Here is a 19,497-nt window from a genome sequence, read left to right on the forward strand (position 1 = left end):
ACGTTGTGAGCCTATCTCTGCTCTATTGTTATTTTTATGGCAACTGCTCAATTAGACTCTAACCTATGGCTCCCCTTGTCAAACTCTTACAAGAAATACTTGACTAGCTACAACCACTATATGCGATTTTCTCCACTCTCTATCTGTGCCTAAATCTAAACGTAGATTCCATGAACAAAGCTTCTTTCCCAGAATTTCCCGCCTATGGTGAACACTGTTCCGTTGGTCTGCTTCTCAGTTGAATACACCATGGTAGTTTTCAAATCCAATGTAAACAAATTCTTGTTTAGCCGTCCCCATAAATAATCAAATTCTACTCAATTTACATCATTAATCCTTATCCTCCAGTGATCTTAGTGCCTTGATAAGTGCTGACTCCAAAATAATATATATTCTAGTTGTGATGAGCAAAACCATGAAGAGATATTTCCTTTCCAGAAATAGTTTTTATTTTAACATTTTTTTATCATGAAATAATTTCTTTTTCGCATTTCTTTAATTATTTTTATTTTTAATAAGAAAAATAATAAAGTTTTTATATTTTGTTTTTGTTTTTACACTTTTGTTATTACGAAACAATAAAAACAAAATCTTTTTAAAATAACGTATTAAACATATTAAGACAAGTAGGTTTTCCCCTAATACCGGCCCTGGCGGACTCTGATCACCTACGCTTTTGATGTAAAAGCCTAAATTTTAGTTGTTAATGTTATAAACATTGCATTAAATAAAATAGTTGTGGTGCCTTCTTGCAATTCCTCGACTGTTTTGTTTCATAAAAATTACAATTTTTTAGAAATTTGTGTGTTTTTTTATTATGACTTTTTTCTTACCAACGTTACAAAGAGTGGGGTAGCGTTGTGTTTAGTGTCCGAAATTAATGCCATAGAAAAGTTAGACGTCAAACTCGCCAAAAATATTCAAACACTAAATCAGTGCACATTTTCATGCACATTTTGTCTCCTTGTTTCTACATGACCGTTTTTACATGACCGTTTCTACATGACCGTTTCTACATGACCGTTTTTACATGACCGTTTCTACATGACCGTTTTTACATGACCGTTTTTCAGAATGTGTAACAGTGGGACGGTGTCATGGGACATTTATTTCTAAACGGTGATTAACAATGTTTTTTCTTTTAATGTTTAATATATTTCAAACCGATATAAATTATTGCGCAATAAAAATAATTAAAATAAAACAAAAATCAATGTTCTTATTTCAAACTATTGAATCAAATATAAATTAAAAGCTTTACTTGATTACTAAATTTAAAAATGTATTTTTATGGTATTTTAAGTTAAATTACATTTTTACGATATTTTAGTACATTATATTGTTAGGTAATTTGCTAAAATATTTTTTTGAATTGGTAACAAATGTTTACTGCTGAAAATTTGGAATAGAGGCATGTGCAAAAAAAAAATACAAGCAGGGAGACAAAAAAGTGCATAAGAACCCCTTTTTTATTATTGTCGTGAAAGTTTAGTATTTTTCGTTGAAGCCACCCAGTAAGAAATTTAAAGAAATGGAAGAAAATGTAATCCCAAAACATCATGAAAAGTTTCAATAAAAAAATATACGATTAAACCCGGATCTCCAATTTCTAACGTAGACCCCTACTACCATGTCTCCTTCTCGAACATCAGGGATCTACATTCTAACCTCCCAGGGGTTGAAAACCAATTACAGGAGACTAAACCAGACATTATTACTAAGCGAAACTGGCATTGGACAGACTCTTTCCCTAGATGAGTTCGTAATTAAAGGATACTTTAACAACTTCCAAATCTGACCTTTAAGATGGCCATGGGCATGGAATATGTGCCTATATAAAAGATGGCTTTCCCTGTGATAAGGACATCTCCAGAGAAGATCCTAACTTACCCTATGTGTGCTTCCGGGTTGCACTTACTCAAACTACTGCGTTTATATTTGCTCTCTATCGCACCCACAACAGCGGAGTCACTATCTTTAAAAGCATATCTGACAAAATTGACCACGCCCTATCTGCTTATCCTTCAGCTAATATTCATGTCTGTGGAAACTTAAATGTTCACAATGTTGAATGGTTAACTCACTCAAACAAGACCAATGATGAGGGGGGGGGTCTTTCATGATTTCTCCATTGCTTATTGCCTCACTCAGATTGTTCACAAACACACCCGTGTGCCCGATAATGACGGCCAGTATGCAAGTCTCCTAGACCTTTTTCTCACAACTTGCCCTGAACTAAAAGGTTCTGTTCTGTCTCCATTAGGATCTTCCGACCACTGTTGTATCAGTTAAGATAAAAATGAAATGTAATAAGTTCGCATGTGTACCTCTCCATCGTACAGTATATCGATACTCTACGCCAGACTGGGATAGCTTCTGTACATTTATATCAGATCTACCCTGCGTTCCATGTTTAAAAAGGATGTGTCCTCTATAGTATTAGACCTGACGGAATCGTTAATTGTAGGTATAGACCGTTTCATACCCTCGAAAACATTCCAGCAAAAACCTAACAGCCAGCCATGTTTCTCTCCAGAATGTGCTGCTGCCATTGCGCACAGAAATCACTTTTTCCATTGTTCCCAACGTAATAGATGTACTGAGACTAAAGCCGCTTTCAGGGCTGCCAGCAAACACTGTAAAAAAGTAATAAAGAACGAAACAGAGCTCATTGCTTAGTCCATCAATTCCAAAGTAGCTGAACAGCGGCTTGGTGCCCACCAGTTTTGGTAAATAGCAAACAGAATCCTGAACAGAAACGCATGTTCTATCCCAACTATCATAAATGGACTTGAGGTAATCTCGTCAGCATCAGACAAAGCCAAACTCTTTGCCAAGAACTTTGCAGCTAATTCAATTCTACTCTTTGCGATGAAAGCCGCCAACCCCAATATTTCCTCCTGTACCAGAAAACACGCTATGTGATATACAAATATCTGTACGTGATGTTGCAAAGCTGATCAAGAACCTTGATTCCAGTAAAGCAACCGGCCCTGACGGTATTCCAATTATAGTACTCAAAGACTTCAACTAGAAATAACACCCATCCTTACAAAACTCTTTAAACGTTGTCTTAAGGAGAATAGCTTCCCATCACCCTGGAAAATCTCATCAGTGTGCCCTGTATTTTAGAACTCAGGTGATCGCTCATCTCCCTCTCAGTACAGGCCAATAAGTCTCCTGTGAGTTATGAGTAAGTTGCTGGAATCTGTGTTAAATAGAGAAGTAATCAACCATCTCAGCAAGAATAACCTTCTTAGTGGCACACAATATGGTTTCCGTTCTGCTAGATCTACAGCAGATGTGCTTACAGTTATATCCCATAGGATTAGTGAATCTCTCGACGGAGGCTACCTTTCTAGGGCAATTGCTATTGACATATCAAAGGCCTTTGATAGAGTATGGCATCAAGGTTTACTTAAAAAAATCCCCAGCTACGGTATAGCCGGAAATGTCTTCTCAATTATTAAATCATTTCTTTCTGACAGGTTCATAAGAGTAGTAGTTGATGTGCAGAAATCAGAAGCTCTCAATATTAATGCTGGAGTCCCTCAGAGGTTCATCCTGGGCCCAACTTTTTTCCTGATCTACATTAACGATTTTCCAAATCACATCCTTACATCATTCATTTATGCTGATGACACTACCATTTATGGTAGCACATCTAAGACCGTAAACGACCAAGTTCTCTCCGATTCTCTCTCCTCTGATCTTGAGCAAGTGGTACAATGGAGAAAGAGATGGCTTGTTACTTTTAATGCATCTAAAACCAAGCTTCTTCTTTACATCATCAACGCTTATCCCCATCTGGCATCAATTGAAATGAATGGCTCTCGTCTTGGAGAGGCCTCATGTTTTGACAAGCTTGTGGGATTTACCTTTACTTCTGATCTTAAATGGAACACATACATTAAATCCGTTGCCAAGACTGCTGGAAAAATGGTCGGATCCTCCTATCGATTCAGTAGATATCTCACTGCTTATGCAATTCTTTATTTATATAAGAACCAGGTACGTCCAAAGATGGAGTACTTTTGCCACATCTGGGCAGGAGCTGCTAGAAATGACTTATCCTGCCTTGATAGAGTTCAAAATAGACTTTGTAGCCTCGTAGGGAATGTCCTTTTCTCTTCCCTGCAACCTCTTTCTCACAGAAGAGATGTTGCGAGTTTATCTCTACTTTATCGTTATTTTCATGGCAAGTGTTCGGCTGAGCTCTAATCAATGGTCCCCCTCGCCAAACTTTCACAAGAAACAACCGTCTAGCAGAAAACACTATCAATAATTACCCTCACTCTTTATCTGTACCTAAACGTAGATCCCATGAACAAAGCTTTTTTCTTAGAACTGCACGCCTATAGAATTGTCTTTCATTTTCCTGCTTTCCAGCTGACTACAATATGGTTATCTTCAAGTCTAACGTGAACAAGATTTTGATGAGCCGTTCAATATTGTTTACAAATTTACCGAATTTACATTACTACTATATTGTCAAATTTCTACTGTACACTATTTAACTCTTATCCTCGAGTGGCCTCTTGGCTTTTATAAGTGGTAATGTATATGTAAAAAAAAAGAGAAAATGTCTAGTCATCCAACAAAATTAATATGAGTGGAAAAGGTTGAAGAACTTAGGCTGTCACGTACTCGTTGATAATTTCCTTATAATAAAATTGCCACTTACAAAGAAAACCAAATAATTTATTAAATAAAATTATGTATAAAGTTTTAATTCAAAATGTTATCACGCATGTATCCGATTAGAATGCAAAATGTAGAATTAAATCAGTAAATTAGTTATTTAGATTTTTTTTACTAATTTAAAAAATATTTTAGGAAATTACCTAACAGTTTAATATACAAAATATCGTAAAAATTGAATTTAATTTTAGATTATCTGTTAGTAACATACAATCAATTACACACATATATGTAATTTACATTTAATATATTTAGAGTATTAGAAATGCTGAATAAATTCCGTAATAATTCAGTAAAACAGATATTTTCTTACCTAGGAAGAATCCAAGAACAATTATCAAAGTGATGGCATTGGCACTAAAAGAAGATCCTATGATGATGATGGTTTGCAGCAAACATCCAAGGAACATGATATTGAATATCCCGAATCGATTGATGAGGAAAGTATCGAGAAAACCTGCCAAAAGAGAAATCGATTAATATTGATCATCAAAATACGAAGAGTTCAAAGTGGAAAAAATAAATTAAAAGAGAGGAAGGATGAGGAACGTGTAGCAGGGTTAGGTTTTCGTGTGTAAAATAGTCTTAGAAACTGTATATTTTCATATAAGGTTACAATAAATATGATATTCCATTAATAATTAAAAGATTAGAAAATGATATATTTCAAGGTAAGAGAAGTTCGAAATGGCGCACGTATCTTTGTTTTTTTGGCTTATATGAAATCGTAGTAGATATTAATATGCTAAGCTTAATCTTTTCTGTCCTCAGTCAGTAAAAGATAACTTACACAATTTTAATTTGTGCTCCAATTTCAAATTATCTATGTAAAAAAACAACTGCGGCTTGACACTGCCTTTTGGTGAGGCATGTAAATAGTTTTAATGCCTGGAAAGATGGCATCACAAAAACCTGCTCAATGCTGCACTAGTCCTTAAGCCATTAAAGGTAGCCATTCCTTAAGCCATTAAAGGTAGCCATTCCTTAAGCCATTAAAGGTAGTCATTCCTTAAGCCATTACATTAAACTACACGGTGACAAACTGAATTGTAAAGGTGTCAAAAGCAATACAAAATTATAATTTATAATTTCGATTTCGGATAGACGGATACCAAACCTCCAATTATATAAGAAAACCGTTGATCCTGGCTAGTAATAGATGAGTGATCATTTGGAAATACCAGGCACTGTATGTAGGAAAACCTCGAATTCTCCTTGCAAGAATTTCAAAAACATAATGTCGTTATGTCTCCTGATCGGAATACGACAGGGGATCATTTGTAAATTTAATATTCCTTTGGCACTTCCTTCAGAGGAACCTGGTTCAATCCGCCTAGGTCTAATGCCGCTGATGGCTGGCAAACTTTACCGGTGATTTATAACACATTTTTTTCTCGGAAAATAACATAAAAATGTACAATTTTAAATATTGTTAATGAAGTCAGAACATAATTTTTAGCAAGAATAAAATTAGAAGAAAAAGAATACAATACATTTTGACCAGTAATTAAGAGTTTTGCAATAATTTTATATAGGTCCGTAGTAAAGGAAGATTGTTCCAATTGATTTATTTTGCAGACACGCAACAAAGTTACAATAGAGTTATACTGGCCTGTAATAAAGCAAGAATATATTCAATAAAAATTTGTCGAAAGATTCCAACGAAACGTCGATTTCAGCACAAGTCATAATCTGCAAAGTATATTTGAACCAACTCACTGAATTCACTCATTAATGCGAATGAACGGAATAAAACGTTAAATCGTGGAAATAAAGGTTGTAGCTAATGAAAAATGACTCTTCGAATCGTTCGTATAGTTAAGCAATTTTAGTTTCACAAAAACAATGTTGCACGTGTAAAATTTCTGAGTAGATTACAGTCAAATTGTTATATACTTCTCGGAAGAGTCCATTTCATATCTAAATAAGGATAATACCACAACAATTAATGTGTATGGGTATAAGCAAAACACAACAGATTTGAAGGACGTGATATACTGCTATTTCCACGAGTAGCAGTAGTTCCAAAATCACCCATATTTCACAATAGGAAAATATAACTACTCCAATAAGCGGAGTACGATAGACAAAATTCGGGTTTTCGTGTGTTGTCTATACAATAAGCTATTAGATATAAATCACAACGAAGTTATACTATTTCGCGTTTCGCAATCGATAAATAAATGACTCGAGGAAAGTTTAAATTCAAGAATTCGACATTTTGCTTTTAAAATAAAACAACAGTACTAATATTGACCTAGTTCTTGTTCTTACTTTATTCTGTGACTTTTTAATATGGATTTTTAGGTGGAATGAATTTTTGCACCAACTTACCAAATCCACTCATCAATGCGAATGACAAATTTGGAATGTATAAAATTAAAGATGCTGACTGAGGATATTCATCCAACCATTCAATAATCCACACAGACAAGGCATTCGTGTTTCCATATGTCATCAAAGTGATCAGAAATACCGATATAGCCATCAGATAGTCCCGGATAGACAACTTATCTTGTGGGTCTGAAGATTTCGAATTCTCACACGGCTGCAAGTTTCCAAGAACAGTTGCGCTTAGAAAAATAAAATAAAAATATAAATATAAATAATCAGTAAAGAATGTCAAATAACGAAAAGAAAATCAAAAGTGAGACTCCATAAATCTGCCTGACAACGTAAGGATGGGCCAAAGTTTTATGTGGATCTTACTCATCTATATGTATGATTATTTTTGTGGTAATACCATTGCATTTGCTACTATCAAAGACAGCAGGTAATATATCAACTTTGGAAAATTCAGAAGTGCAAAATCAGTTAAAACAAGGTTATAAGATGGGTTTCATTGACTACTATATAGGCCAAGTAGTGTGTCGCTACAATGAACAGAATCGAACTTATTGTCAAAAATGTAGAATTCACATATTTCGTGCCATTGACCTTTGACCTATTATAGATGTGAAATTGAATCACTAAGTTACACCATTATCGGTATTTTGACCGCATTTGGTGAGGATTGGTCAAGCAATATGGACATTTGGCTTTACCCAAACATAATGACAAACCATGAAACAAATTCAACCACGAACATAATTTTCTAGTGGAGTTAATAAAATACTAATTCTTCGACCCCAAAATCTGTTTTTAAAGTAACTTGTTAAACTATTCTAATGTATTTTATCACGTTCGATGCCTCTGTGCATAACGCAGGTCAACCTCTGCTGATTCCAATAAACTGATCATTATTTCATCAAAAGTTAAAATTAGATAATACAATAAATGTATAGCAAAGATAAATTACGACACTCTTGTTTCATGGAGGTGCTGGTCTTCAACCTGTGTATCTTGTAAAACAATTTTAAGATGAATAGTCACAAGTGTTTTAGGATGTTTTCACATCAGCTTTGGGTGTTTTGTGATAGAAGTATCTTTAGGTTGAGCCGGATTCAGAGAAATATTTTCAGTGAAAAGAGTTACAAGTTTTAGAATCAAAAGTGAGAAAAATGAGAGACATGATATCCGTTAAACAAAAAATGAGTTAAGAAGGCATATATTCACAAAAGAGATCATTTACATATGCGTAAAATGAACTTTTAAGCAATAGCAAAAACATAGAATGTTCGTGAATATTTTTAGAATTCTTGTAAAAACAAGGAGGGAGTCATTAGCCGAAACATTTAAGAAGTCTGAATCTATTAATTAAGAGTCACGTTTTACATGGGTCAGGAAAATTGTAATCGAAACTTCCCTGTTCATTTAAATAAATCATAATTCATTGAAAGTTATAAGAGTGTAGTGAAGTAGAAAAAAAAAAGAAATTAAAAAAAAAAATATATATATATATATATATATATATATATATATATATATATAAGACACAGCTGTTCCTTCCAAAAGATCGAGCTCTTCAACGTCCAAAGATAATTCACCGTCACAAAAAGAATTCGCCGTCACTTCTTCTAACCGCCGTTTCACTCTCTGCGCTCTTCACGCCTGCTTAAAAAAAAAAAAAAAAGTACCGTTTATATGCTGCCCATTTCTCCACTTATGCAAACTGACTATCAACCAGAGCCATCTAGTTTTCCATTTCTCCAAACAACCAGTTTGCAAAGGGAGACAACTCAAACCACAAAGAGTCAATGTTCATTTGATTTCGTAGTAAGAAAAGAGTTCAATGAGAATGATTGAAATATTTGAATGCATAGAGTTTATACGGATTGGCAGACGACATAAGTCAATGAATTGTGTGTGTCTGTGTATTCGCTAATGTTTGTGTGTGTAAGAGTGGAGGGAGACATTGCAGAGATAGACACCTAATAGAGGGGCGCCCAGAGCGACACCGATCCGTAGACTCGTGTAAACTGGGTTGCACTGATTTATTGAAGAAAAATATGGCCTTCTAAAAGATTTAGGTGGCTCGCAGAGATAATTTCGAATAAATTCAGAAAGTTTTCTCATTGGTCCAAACTATAATTATTTGTTTTTATTCAGGATAGTGTAATCGCAGACTTCGTGGCACAAACGAGTTTACACATTTTGAACAAGAACGTATTTGTATACCACAATAACAGCAACAAAAAAAAAAAAAACGATTCCCTCATCCTTTCTTCCTCCGTGTATTCCAGACGGAATTTGTACAGATAGCACTTCTTCGCAAAGGATCCCCATCTATGAAACACTACCATGAGATTGCTCCTGTGTATATTCAAATCAAGTAAAAATACAATTTCATACATCAATCGAGTTGCTGTGTGACTTTTGCGTAATTGTTTTTTCTGGTCCATGTAAAACGAATCTATTTTAAACATGCATTTCGACATTTCTTCAGAAGTTATGTGTTATACAAAATGCGCATAACAGAACACCCTTAGAACATTGAACAGTAAAATTATAAACATAAAATAACAACGGAATTATAGCTTTGGTGTGACGTCACAGACTTATAATTTGCGTCCAATTTCGAATATTAATTTAAGCATAAACGATAGTATAAAAATAAATAAATGGATGGGTCCATATTAAACGATAGTATGAAAATGAATAACTAGATGGGTAAAAATTAAACGTTAGTATAAAAATAAATAACTGGATATGTCAACATTAAACGATAGTATAAAAATAAATAACTGAATAGGTCAACATTAAACGATAGTATAAAAATGAATAACTAGATGGGTGAACATTAAACGATAGTATAAAATTAAATAACTGGATGGGTCAACATTAAACGGTAGTATAAAAATAAATAACTGGATGGGTAAACATTAACAGATAGTATAAAAATGAATAATTGGAAGGGGCAACATTAAACGATAGTACAAAAATGAATAATTGGATGGGCAACATTATACGATAGTACAAAAATAAATATCTGGAAGGGTCAGCATTAACGGATAGTATAAAAATGAATAACTAGAAGGATCAATATTAAACGATAGTATAAAAATGAATAACTGGATGGGTCAACATTATCGATAGTCTAAAAAAAAATAACTGGATGAGTCAACATTAAACGGAAGTATAAAAATAAATAATTGGATGAGTCAATATTAAACGATAGTATAAAATAGTTAACTGTTTGTGCCAACAGTAAACGATAGTATAAAAATTGATAACTGGATTGGTCAACATACAACGATAGTATAAAAATAAATAACTGGATGGGCAACATAAAACAGTAGTACAAAAATACATAACTAGATGGGTCAATATTAAAGGATAGTACAAAAATAAATAACTGGATGGGTCAATATTATCGATAGTAAAAAAATAAATAATTAGATGGGTCAACATAAAACGGTAGTATAAAAATAAATAACTGGATGGGTACACCATTAAACGATAGTATAAAAATAAATAACTGGATGGGTCAATATTATCGATAGTAAAAAAATAAATAATTAGATGGGTCAATATTAAACGGTAGTATAAAAATAAATAACTGGATGGGTCAACATTATCGATAGTATAAAAATCAATAAGTGGATGGGTCAACATTAAACGATAGTATAAAAATAAATAATTAGCTGGATCAACATTAAGCGATAGTATAAAAATAAATAACCAAATGGGTCAATATTAAACGATAGTATAAAAATAAATAACTGGATGGAGCAACATTAAACGGTGATATAAAAATGATTAACTAGATGGGTAACATAGACCAGTAGTATAAAAATGAATAACTAGATGGGTCAACATTATCGATAGTATAAAAATAAATAACTGGATTGGTCAACATTAAACGATAGTATAAAAATGAATAACTAGATGGGTCAACATTATCGATAGTACAAAAATAAATAACTGGATTGGTCAACATTATCGATAATACAAAAATAAATAACGGGATGGGTCAACATTATCGATAGTACAAAAATAAATAACTGGATTAATCAACATTAAACGATAGTATAAAAATTAATTACTGGGTGGGTCAACATTATCGATAACATTTGAAATTATTTTGATAGTCCCAACCTATCTATTTTGCTTCTTTCATATTTTTTTAAATTGCATTTTCACCCCAAACAAGGCACAGTGCCACTTTGATGCAGAGGCTACTATTAGGCACATAAGTTGCAAGAATACTATGTAGGGAGTTGAGCAACAAGATTTCTGTTAACATTACACTTGAACTTATGCATGTCAGTACAGTTGGGGAAGCAGGAGACCGGGAGGGAATTCCAAAGTCTAGCAGTTCTGGAAAAGAAGCTATTAGAGTAGAAGGCTTTCTTATATCTAGAAATCTCTACTGTGTAGGGGTGGGACTTTGCTACTTGTCAGGTTTGTCGGAGGTATTTTCATCGAGGGGGTATTTATGTTCAGGGGGTACAAGGGTTTGTAGTTCGTCGGAGCATCCACCATTAAAATACTTGTAAAACAGGTAGAGGGATGCAACATTTTGTCGGTGGGACAGAGGTTGAAGCTTAGATGACAGTTCAGAATCTATCAGGTTGGCAACTCTCTTTTGAACCCTATCCAGGAGTGAGAGACTATTAGCAGATACACCAGCCCAAATGTGACAAAAGTACTCCATATATGGGCGAATGGTGGCCTTGTAGTGATACAGGATACTTTCAGGCGCAAGTAACTTTCTAGCACGGTTGAGAGAGCCCACCTAATTCGAAGCAGCCTATGCAATGCTCTCAGTGTATCTGTTTCAACTCATGATCCCTGTGAACGTTAAGACAAGTAGTTTGAACGAAGTACTTTCGTTTAATGTATCTTTAACCATTAGCTATTGGTGGTTATAGACGTTTCTTCTAATTATCAATTGAAAACGAGCTTAACCTTGACAGCGTTGAACGTTACCATCCATTTTTGACACCATTCCACTACAGACTGGAGGTTTTCTTCTATGATTTTCGCTATTGCCTTGGATATGGTTAATTAATTTCCCCCTCTTGCCTGCTATAGAGCGTGGTGTAGTTAGCAAATATGCCCATCTCATAGACTATTTTATCAGGAAGGTCATTTATGAATATCAGGAATAATAAAGTCCAAGGATCGAACCCTGATGTATATATTTACATGATATTGCTTGGGCGTACGACCATCAAGAACAATATGAATTCTTCTCTTGTTTAAGAAGGATTTAATTATGTTAAGTATTCGTCCAGTAATGTATATGATCTGATTTTCCTAAGAAAACATCGAGCCATACACTGTCAAAAGCTTTAGATATATCTAACTACTATCTACTGCCCTAACTTCTCCTGTCTTATTCAGTGCATAGTATATACATTCAAAGATTAAAGTTAGAATATCTGCAGTAGAATGGGCTTGCCTTAATCGATATTGACAGTCGGACAGAAGTTTAGCAACTGTAAAAAGATGGGCTAGAGCTTGATTTATTATGGGTGCTAATATTTTGGCGAAAAGCGGGAAGACACTAATGGGGCGATAATTTAATGGGTCAGTTCTTTCATCAGAGTTTTTGTAAACTGGTACCACTGCAGCGGTCAGGAAGGCAAGATTCGTTAAGGAATTTGTTAAAGAGTTTGGAGAGAGCTAGAGCAACCTCAATGGTTCACATGCTTTGGAGGTGTCTAGGTTTTTTATGATATCATATACTTGAGAAGGTGTAATTTTCAAATCATCTAGTGTAGTTTCTGTCCGCAAAGGAAAATCAGGGAGGGGGTGGTTTGCTGGGTCTTAGGTAAAGTTTGGGGCAATAATGGGCAATCAACAATCATAAGGTTGTTTACACTATTGTAGATTTTCCCGAAATCACGAGTTCCTAATTTCTGCACTTCAATGCGTTTCCTGGTGATTTTGGTATAGTCTCCTTTAGCTGTCGCTACTTCTGACTTACAATTACTTCTAGCATCTTTATACTTTTGTCTGTTTGTACAGGACGTATGCCGGATAAATCTGTGGTGCGCATGTTGCCTTTGAGCAATTACAGCTGCGCAAGTAGCATTGGGGAGAGTGAGGTTTGCTGCTTTGAACGATTCAGTGGTCTTATTTGCGCACTGTTCCGCAGGAAGAGAAAAGATGTTTCCTTATTGGGCGTCTCTGATGCGATCTCTAATGACATCCCAATCAGTCTTATTGTAGTACTTTTTTGTTTTTGTCTTCAACTTGGGGACGAGAGTTTAGAGTGATTTTTATCATTATCACAGCATGATCAGCATTTCCGAGAGGGCAATAGACATGTGTTACACGATCCTCTGTAACTGTTGTCAGAAATAGATCCAGAAGTGAGGCTTGCTGGTCCTGACGATCTGAGAGATGGGTTGGGAATGTTTCTGTCTGTGTCAAAGAATGGGTATAGAAAAGTTATAGATGATGCTACCAGCTGTGTGTAGTTAGAGAAGCGAAGCCAATTACTGTGGTGGGCGTTAAATATACGAAACACATGTATTTGTGCACTAGTGTCAAGGGAAAGTGCTACATCTAGACTGTCAGAGACATGATTAATTAAAGTACAGTCCTGGGTCGATGGAGAGCGATAAAGAAAATATAAGTAGCTAACGGTATGTTGTAAAGTTAATTTAAAGCACATGAAGGCCTAGTCACCTGATTCTAGTTTAGATTCCCTAGTTACGGGGAGGGTGTTACGAGTATAGACTCCAAGTCTGTGCATGTATCTGTCAGAGTCCTTACGACACACTGAAAGATAACCAGACATGTTAAAGATGTTAGATGGGATGGAGGAGTGTAACTTAGTTTAACTGAGTTCTAAGATTTCCGGGGAGTTTGCTAGAAAAAATGATTCTACATCATCTAAGTTCGTTCTAAGTCCTCGAATATTTCAAGGGAGGAGGCGAATTGTTGTTCAAGTGTGTGTCTGGTCTGAACGTTATTTTGGATTGAGCTCTCATTTCATTTTATTTCGTAACTTTCAGAATTAAGATGAAGTGCTAGACAAAATGGATGTGCAGAGCAACCATCATGTTACACGAGTAGACCATCAGCCGACTCTTCATCCACAGGAATGTGGCCTAGGCAATGTCTACGAGAGATGCGTGACATAGCGCTACAAACATCTCGATGTTATGCAACTGATGATAGAGCAGCCGCCATAAGCGCCCGCAAAGAGTTAAGGCACCTGTACTGTTAGTCGGAAGCAGTAACCAGCAACTGTCATACCGACACACTCAAACCTGTCAGACAGGAGTGGGCAAGTCCAATCATGTTAACAGACATGGTAAACAAGCACCCCTAAGATTCCCAGGTATAGAGGAAGAGAATGAGGCGGATGTGGGGGACGGCATTCATTATCCTAGTCAAGAAACAAGGCTAAGCACTGGGCATCTCTAATGAGTGCCTGTGATCACACCTCTGCTCCTGGCTAATAGGCAAAGAACTGGACTGAGGAGGCATCCCTCCCCAGTTTAATGTCAAGAAGTATAAGGTCAGTGGTACAGGTTTACATATCGAAGTTTTCTTTCTTCTAGATGGATGACCTGACCATTTCTATGGGTCCATCAGCACTGGGCGGGTTATTCCCGCGCCTGGTTTCAAAGCCAGGTATTTCTATGCCCTCACATGGGTAGTTAGGACTAACAGAGTTATTATCCAAGAGAATTAGTATCTGCTTTGAAGTAATACTCCTCAGAATAGATTAAGATTGGAAGATGTGGTTACGTTTTGAATGGAGGTATTATGAGTATGGGGTGTGAATTTAAGGTTAATATCTACAAGGGTTCAACAAGATTATTTATCCACAAGCAATATATGCTTGTGGATAAATAAATAAATTGGAAATATTATAGTATAAAGTCTTAGGGTATGTTTCCAAATGTGCTTTAGGTTTTAGTTTTCATGTAAAGACAATCAGCAGTAATTTCACTCGTCTAAGGGCAAGAAAGATATAGTTGCTAGTTAATATAGATCACTTTAAATCTGAGTACAAACTGTGGCTAATAAGTATCTATTTTATAGATAAGTTATGGAATATTAATATAGATTAAGATAATGCCTGCTTTAGCAGAAAAAAATCTATAGGTGTTTAGTATTTATCGATTTTTAAAAGGTTAGCCTAAGAAACTGACCGGCAGCTAAACCTCTCTCCCGAGCTACGTGCAAATTATGTGATTTATAACAGCCTGGAGAAAACAGAATTGATATAACTTACAAGAATACAGAGATCTGGGAAGGATAATGTGTACATATATATATATATATATATATATATATATATATATATAACTACTTCATTTATTCACATAAATTTAATATACGAAAGTATCCTGACGAATCCTATAGTTGGATGAAACGCAGAATATTCAGTGTAGCTTAATCGCCATATATATTTTATAAATTACTATATATATATATATATATATATATATATATATATATATATATATATATATTTATTTTTTTACTATTAAATACCTACAGACACTAGCGTTTCATCCTTTCGGGAATCTTCAGTGCAGGGTGTCACGATTAATGCCAGTCGAACGATTCGAACCCCGCATCACGAGACATCTCTGGCTCGGTTTAGCGAAGACCTAATCCATTCGGCTACCATTAACCGTATGAAATAACGTCGAATTTAAACATTTTAATTTTAAATGTTCATTTACGTCATATATATATATATATATATATATACATATATATATATACATATATATATATACCGAAACATGCTCATAACTGTGTAGTAACAAACTACTGCTTATGTAAAGACATATATATATATATATATATATATATATATATATGTCTTTACATAAGCAGTAGTTTGTTGCTACACAGTTATGAGCATGTTTCGGTCTACTAGTATTTACTAACTAGAAACCTCATCAGGCAACAACCCTTATTTTCGAAAACGGAATTCTAAAAAAAATTTAAACCAAAAAGTAAACAAACAAAAACTAGCAATAATCGATAACATAAATTACTAAAATGTTGGAGAAACTTTAAAAAATGATTTCCCTTGCTTTTGGTTATGTCAATGTGCTTGTCACACCTGCAAAGTGTGTGTATCCCGAAAGCCGTTCTTAACATGGGGAGATTAGGGGAATTTATTCCGAAAGCCGTTCTTAATACGGGGGGGGGATTCCGTAAACATTTTCTTATTTTCAACCTCCCCATGATTTTCGGAATAAACATCCTTAGAAAGTTAGACAAGCAGCAAACATTGATCTTTTCTTTTTTTCTTTTTTTTTTTTTTTGAGAAATGAATCAGAGTCGCGTTATCATAAAACGGAACTTTATGCAATATATTATTTAAAGAAAAAATGAAAAGAAAAATATTTTTTTAAATAATAGTTATTTACTTGACTCCCCACGAGAGCAGTTAGACACTAATGTTTTAAATGTGGGGAAAACTAGTTCCCCCAAAAGAGCCACACGGGGTTGGAAACATTGCTCTTTAGATATTTATTTTACTTTTTAAAAAGATTTTCTAGTGTTACATTGCTATTGTGTTACAAAATTCAAATAAAAAAAGTCACTTGTAAAATTTAATTTGGAAAAGAAAACTCTCGGCAGAAATAAAGAAATAAACTCGTGTATTTGTTTATTTTAAAAAGATTTTTAAAAAAAGAAAAAAAAAGTGGTCCACTGGAAGAAAAAACGTCTGTGATCACACCTCTTTAATCTTTAAAAATTTGTCCAAAATAATCGTTACTCTGACTATGCCGTTTTATTGTTTATTTTAACATTTTTTTATTTGCGCTGGCGGACTTAGTAGATCGCTCGTGCAAAAGGGAATATTCAATAAAAATCTGGAGTTTCCTTTAGTAAATATCTTTTTAAATATGGACTTCAAAAGATATTTGCCAAAAAATAACATCTCGAAACTTCTGAGAAAATTCGTTTTATTGCTTATTACAAGCTTGTTTTACGATATTTTACGCTGGCAAATGCAGTCGATTCACTGCTTCGAAGTTGCTTTAATCAGCAGCAGTGGCAATTTAGATGTACAATGGTCGTACATCATTTTAGTCGTACATATTTAGTAAAACCCAAATAGAATTGATAATTATTATTTAAGCGTGGTGAATTGACTATTCCGTTTCTTTTTGGGGTTTTTTGTTGTTTTTTTGCAATTCATATTTAAGTAAAAATTATATAATCCTCCAAACTTAAGAAAAATACGCGAAAGAAATTCAATCAGCATAAGCGATAAAAAAAAAATATAAATGGATAAATAAACATCATCAATAACGTTAAAATTGAAATTTAAAAATGTAAAAATTAAGCGATATAAATCAATGATAATAGTTTAAATTTTTGCCTGACAGACTAATAATAATGTTTTTGCCTGACAGACTAATAATAATGTTTTTTCCTGACAGACTAATAATAATGTTTTGCCTGACAGACTAATAATAATGTTTTGCCTGACAGACTAATAATAATAATGTTTTGCCTGACAGACTAATAATAATGTTTTGCCTGACAGACTAATAATAATGTTTTGCCTGACAGACTAATAATAATGTTTTTGCCTGACAGACTAATAATAATGTTTTGTCAAGGAAAATACAAATTTTAGCTTAAGTGTGACGGAATAATAGATTTTTTACCAACTAAACATATTAAAGAAGATGCTCTTTTTATAGTTAAATATCATCGAGCAAATGCTATTTGAAGTTTGGATGGAACTTGCTACAAACTCAAACGTGACTTAAAACCCGCTATTTAAAACCCAAAGTGTTACACATAGAAAAATAATATTTCGGAGCGAACTTAAGAATGGCATACTGATAACCCCCTGTTTTAAACTTAACCATTATAAACTGACAAAACGCTATATTTTAACTTAAGCATGAGAAACCGAATAAAATACTATTTGAAAAATGTGTGTGACTGACTTACACAAATTAAAGGCTGGATGTTACTGGTTAAAAGCTATTTCGAACTTGAACATTAGTAAATGCCGTCATTTTAGAATTAAATCATCCAGATATAAGTATGTTCGAAACTAAATCGTGTCGAACCGATTGACGGAAAGGTTTCGACTTAGATGATAGGACGCTTTTAAAAGATTGATACAAACACATGTAATCATAAAATGAGAATTCAATTTTCTTACGTCATCTCCGGTTGATATTCTCCAGTTGTAATCCATTCCGAATATCTCGCATTTAATTCTGTTTGTTGACTGGTAATAATTGGGGATCCGTTTACTGATTCTTCCGAAGGTCGAATGAGCACCACGCCATTTCTGTCCGACATCTTCTCATTTTCCGAATGTTCATCAGAAAATACGTCCAACTGTGAAGGTCCAAAATCAGCGGACACAATTTGATTAAAATCATCTTCAACGAATCCAGGGTTGCTCGAACCATCGCCGACAGAAATGGTACCGTCAGATCCGTCGTTGGCTTTTATATTGAACGAATCTGATCTCACATATTTAACATCGGACGGTCCCACAGAGACCCTCCGCTCGCCGATGCTGATAATCGAAGCCCGTCGTATCACATCTTTCAAGATGACCACTGCTGCAGACATCACTATTCTATTTTCGTTTACAGGTGCCCTTCAGCCTCAAAGGCACAAACCGGATTTGTGCGGTTTATCATGTGGACTAAACATGTAGATATATACGCGGATTTCTTTTAGAATCTCGCCACGTTTTATTTAAATTACAGGTGAGATAAGATTTGAAATCATTATTTAATCTTATGATTTTGTTAACATTTCTGAAGATTACGTGTCTAAAATTGTAATGAATATTGTGGCGTGCTAGAAATCACTGTTTACGTATATTTTAAGGGAGAGAACATTTTAGCGGTCAGTGCAAGTTGGCGGTTTTTAATATATGTTTTGCGATTTTTTATTTTAGTTAGACTTTTTTGATGTAGGCGTTGTTATATATGATTATTTGTTTAGATTAGAGTGTTGAAAAAAGGTAAAAGAAAAACAAATCAATCGGATAAACGAAAGAATATTTTTAAATTATTTATTATTTGTTTTTTACCTACTTACAACATATGTGCATTCCTACATTGTGAAGCCTTCAAAAACACATGTTATACACACACGCACACACACACACACACACACACACACACACACACACACACACACACACACACACACATATATATATATATATTCATTCAGTCCGGGGCAATGTAAGGCTCCCTGCTAGTATATATATATATATATATATATATATATATATATATATATATATATATATATATATATATATATATATATATATAAAATGAAAATTACAATTGAATTTACCAAAATGATCCAAGATGGTAAAATTAAAGTAAATTATAAATATTAAAGAATTAATATATATAAAATTACCTCAGCCAGATAAAAAAGCTCGATAAATCCAAATAGGAAACAGAGCTTATAACATGAGCA

The 19,497-nt window shown here is 34.1% G+C and overlaps 1 protein-coding gene across 1 annotated transcript in view; it reads right to left on the reverse strand.

Annotated features, from left to right (window-relative positions):
* LOC145243791 (monocarboxylate transporter 2-like) overlaps window positions 1-18,700 on the reverse strand; it is a 67,819-nt gene extending 49,119 nt beyond the window's left edge. Inside the window, exons 1-3 of the mRNA XM_080106828.1 lie at window positions 18,203-18,700; window positions 7,036-7,274; window positions 5,015-5,158 (exon numbers count right to left, since the gene is read on the reverse strand). Coding sequence (XP_079962954.1) covers window positions 5,015-5,158; window positions 7,036-7,274; window positions 18,203-18,624 — 805 coding nt within the window. The 5' untranslated portion in view covers window positions 18,625-18,700. The remainder of the gene's footprint in view (window positions 1-5,014; window positions 5,159-7,035; window positions 7,275-18,202) is intronic.
* Between the last annotated feature and the right edge of the window lie 797 nt (window positions 18,701-19,497).

Source organism: Euprymna scolopes, chromosome 22 (assembly GCF_053919585.1).
Source record: "Euprymna scolopes isolate OS-2025 chromosome 22, ASM5391958v1, whole genome shotgun sequence".
Classification (NCBI taxonomy): domain Eukaryota; kingdom Metazoa; phylum Mollusca; class Cephalopoda; order Sepiida; family Sepiolidae; genus Euprymna; species Euprymna scolopes.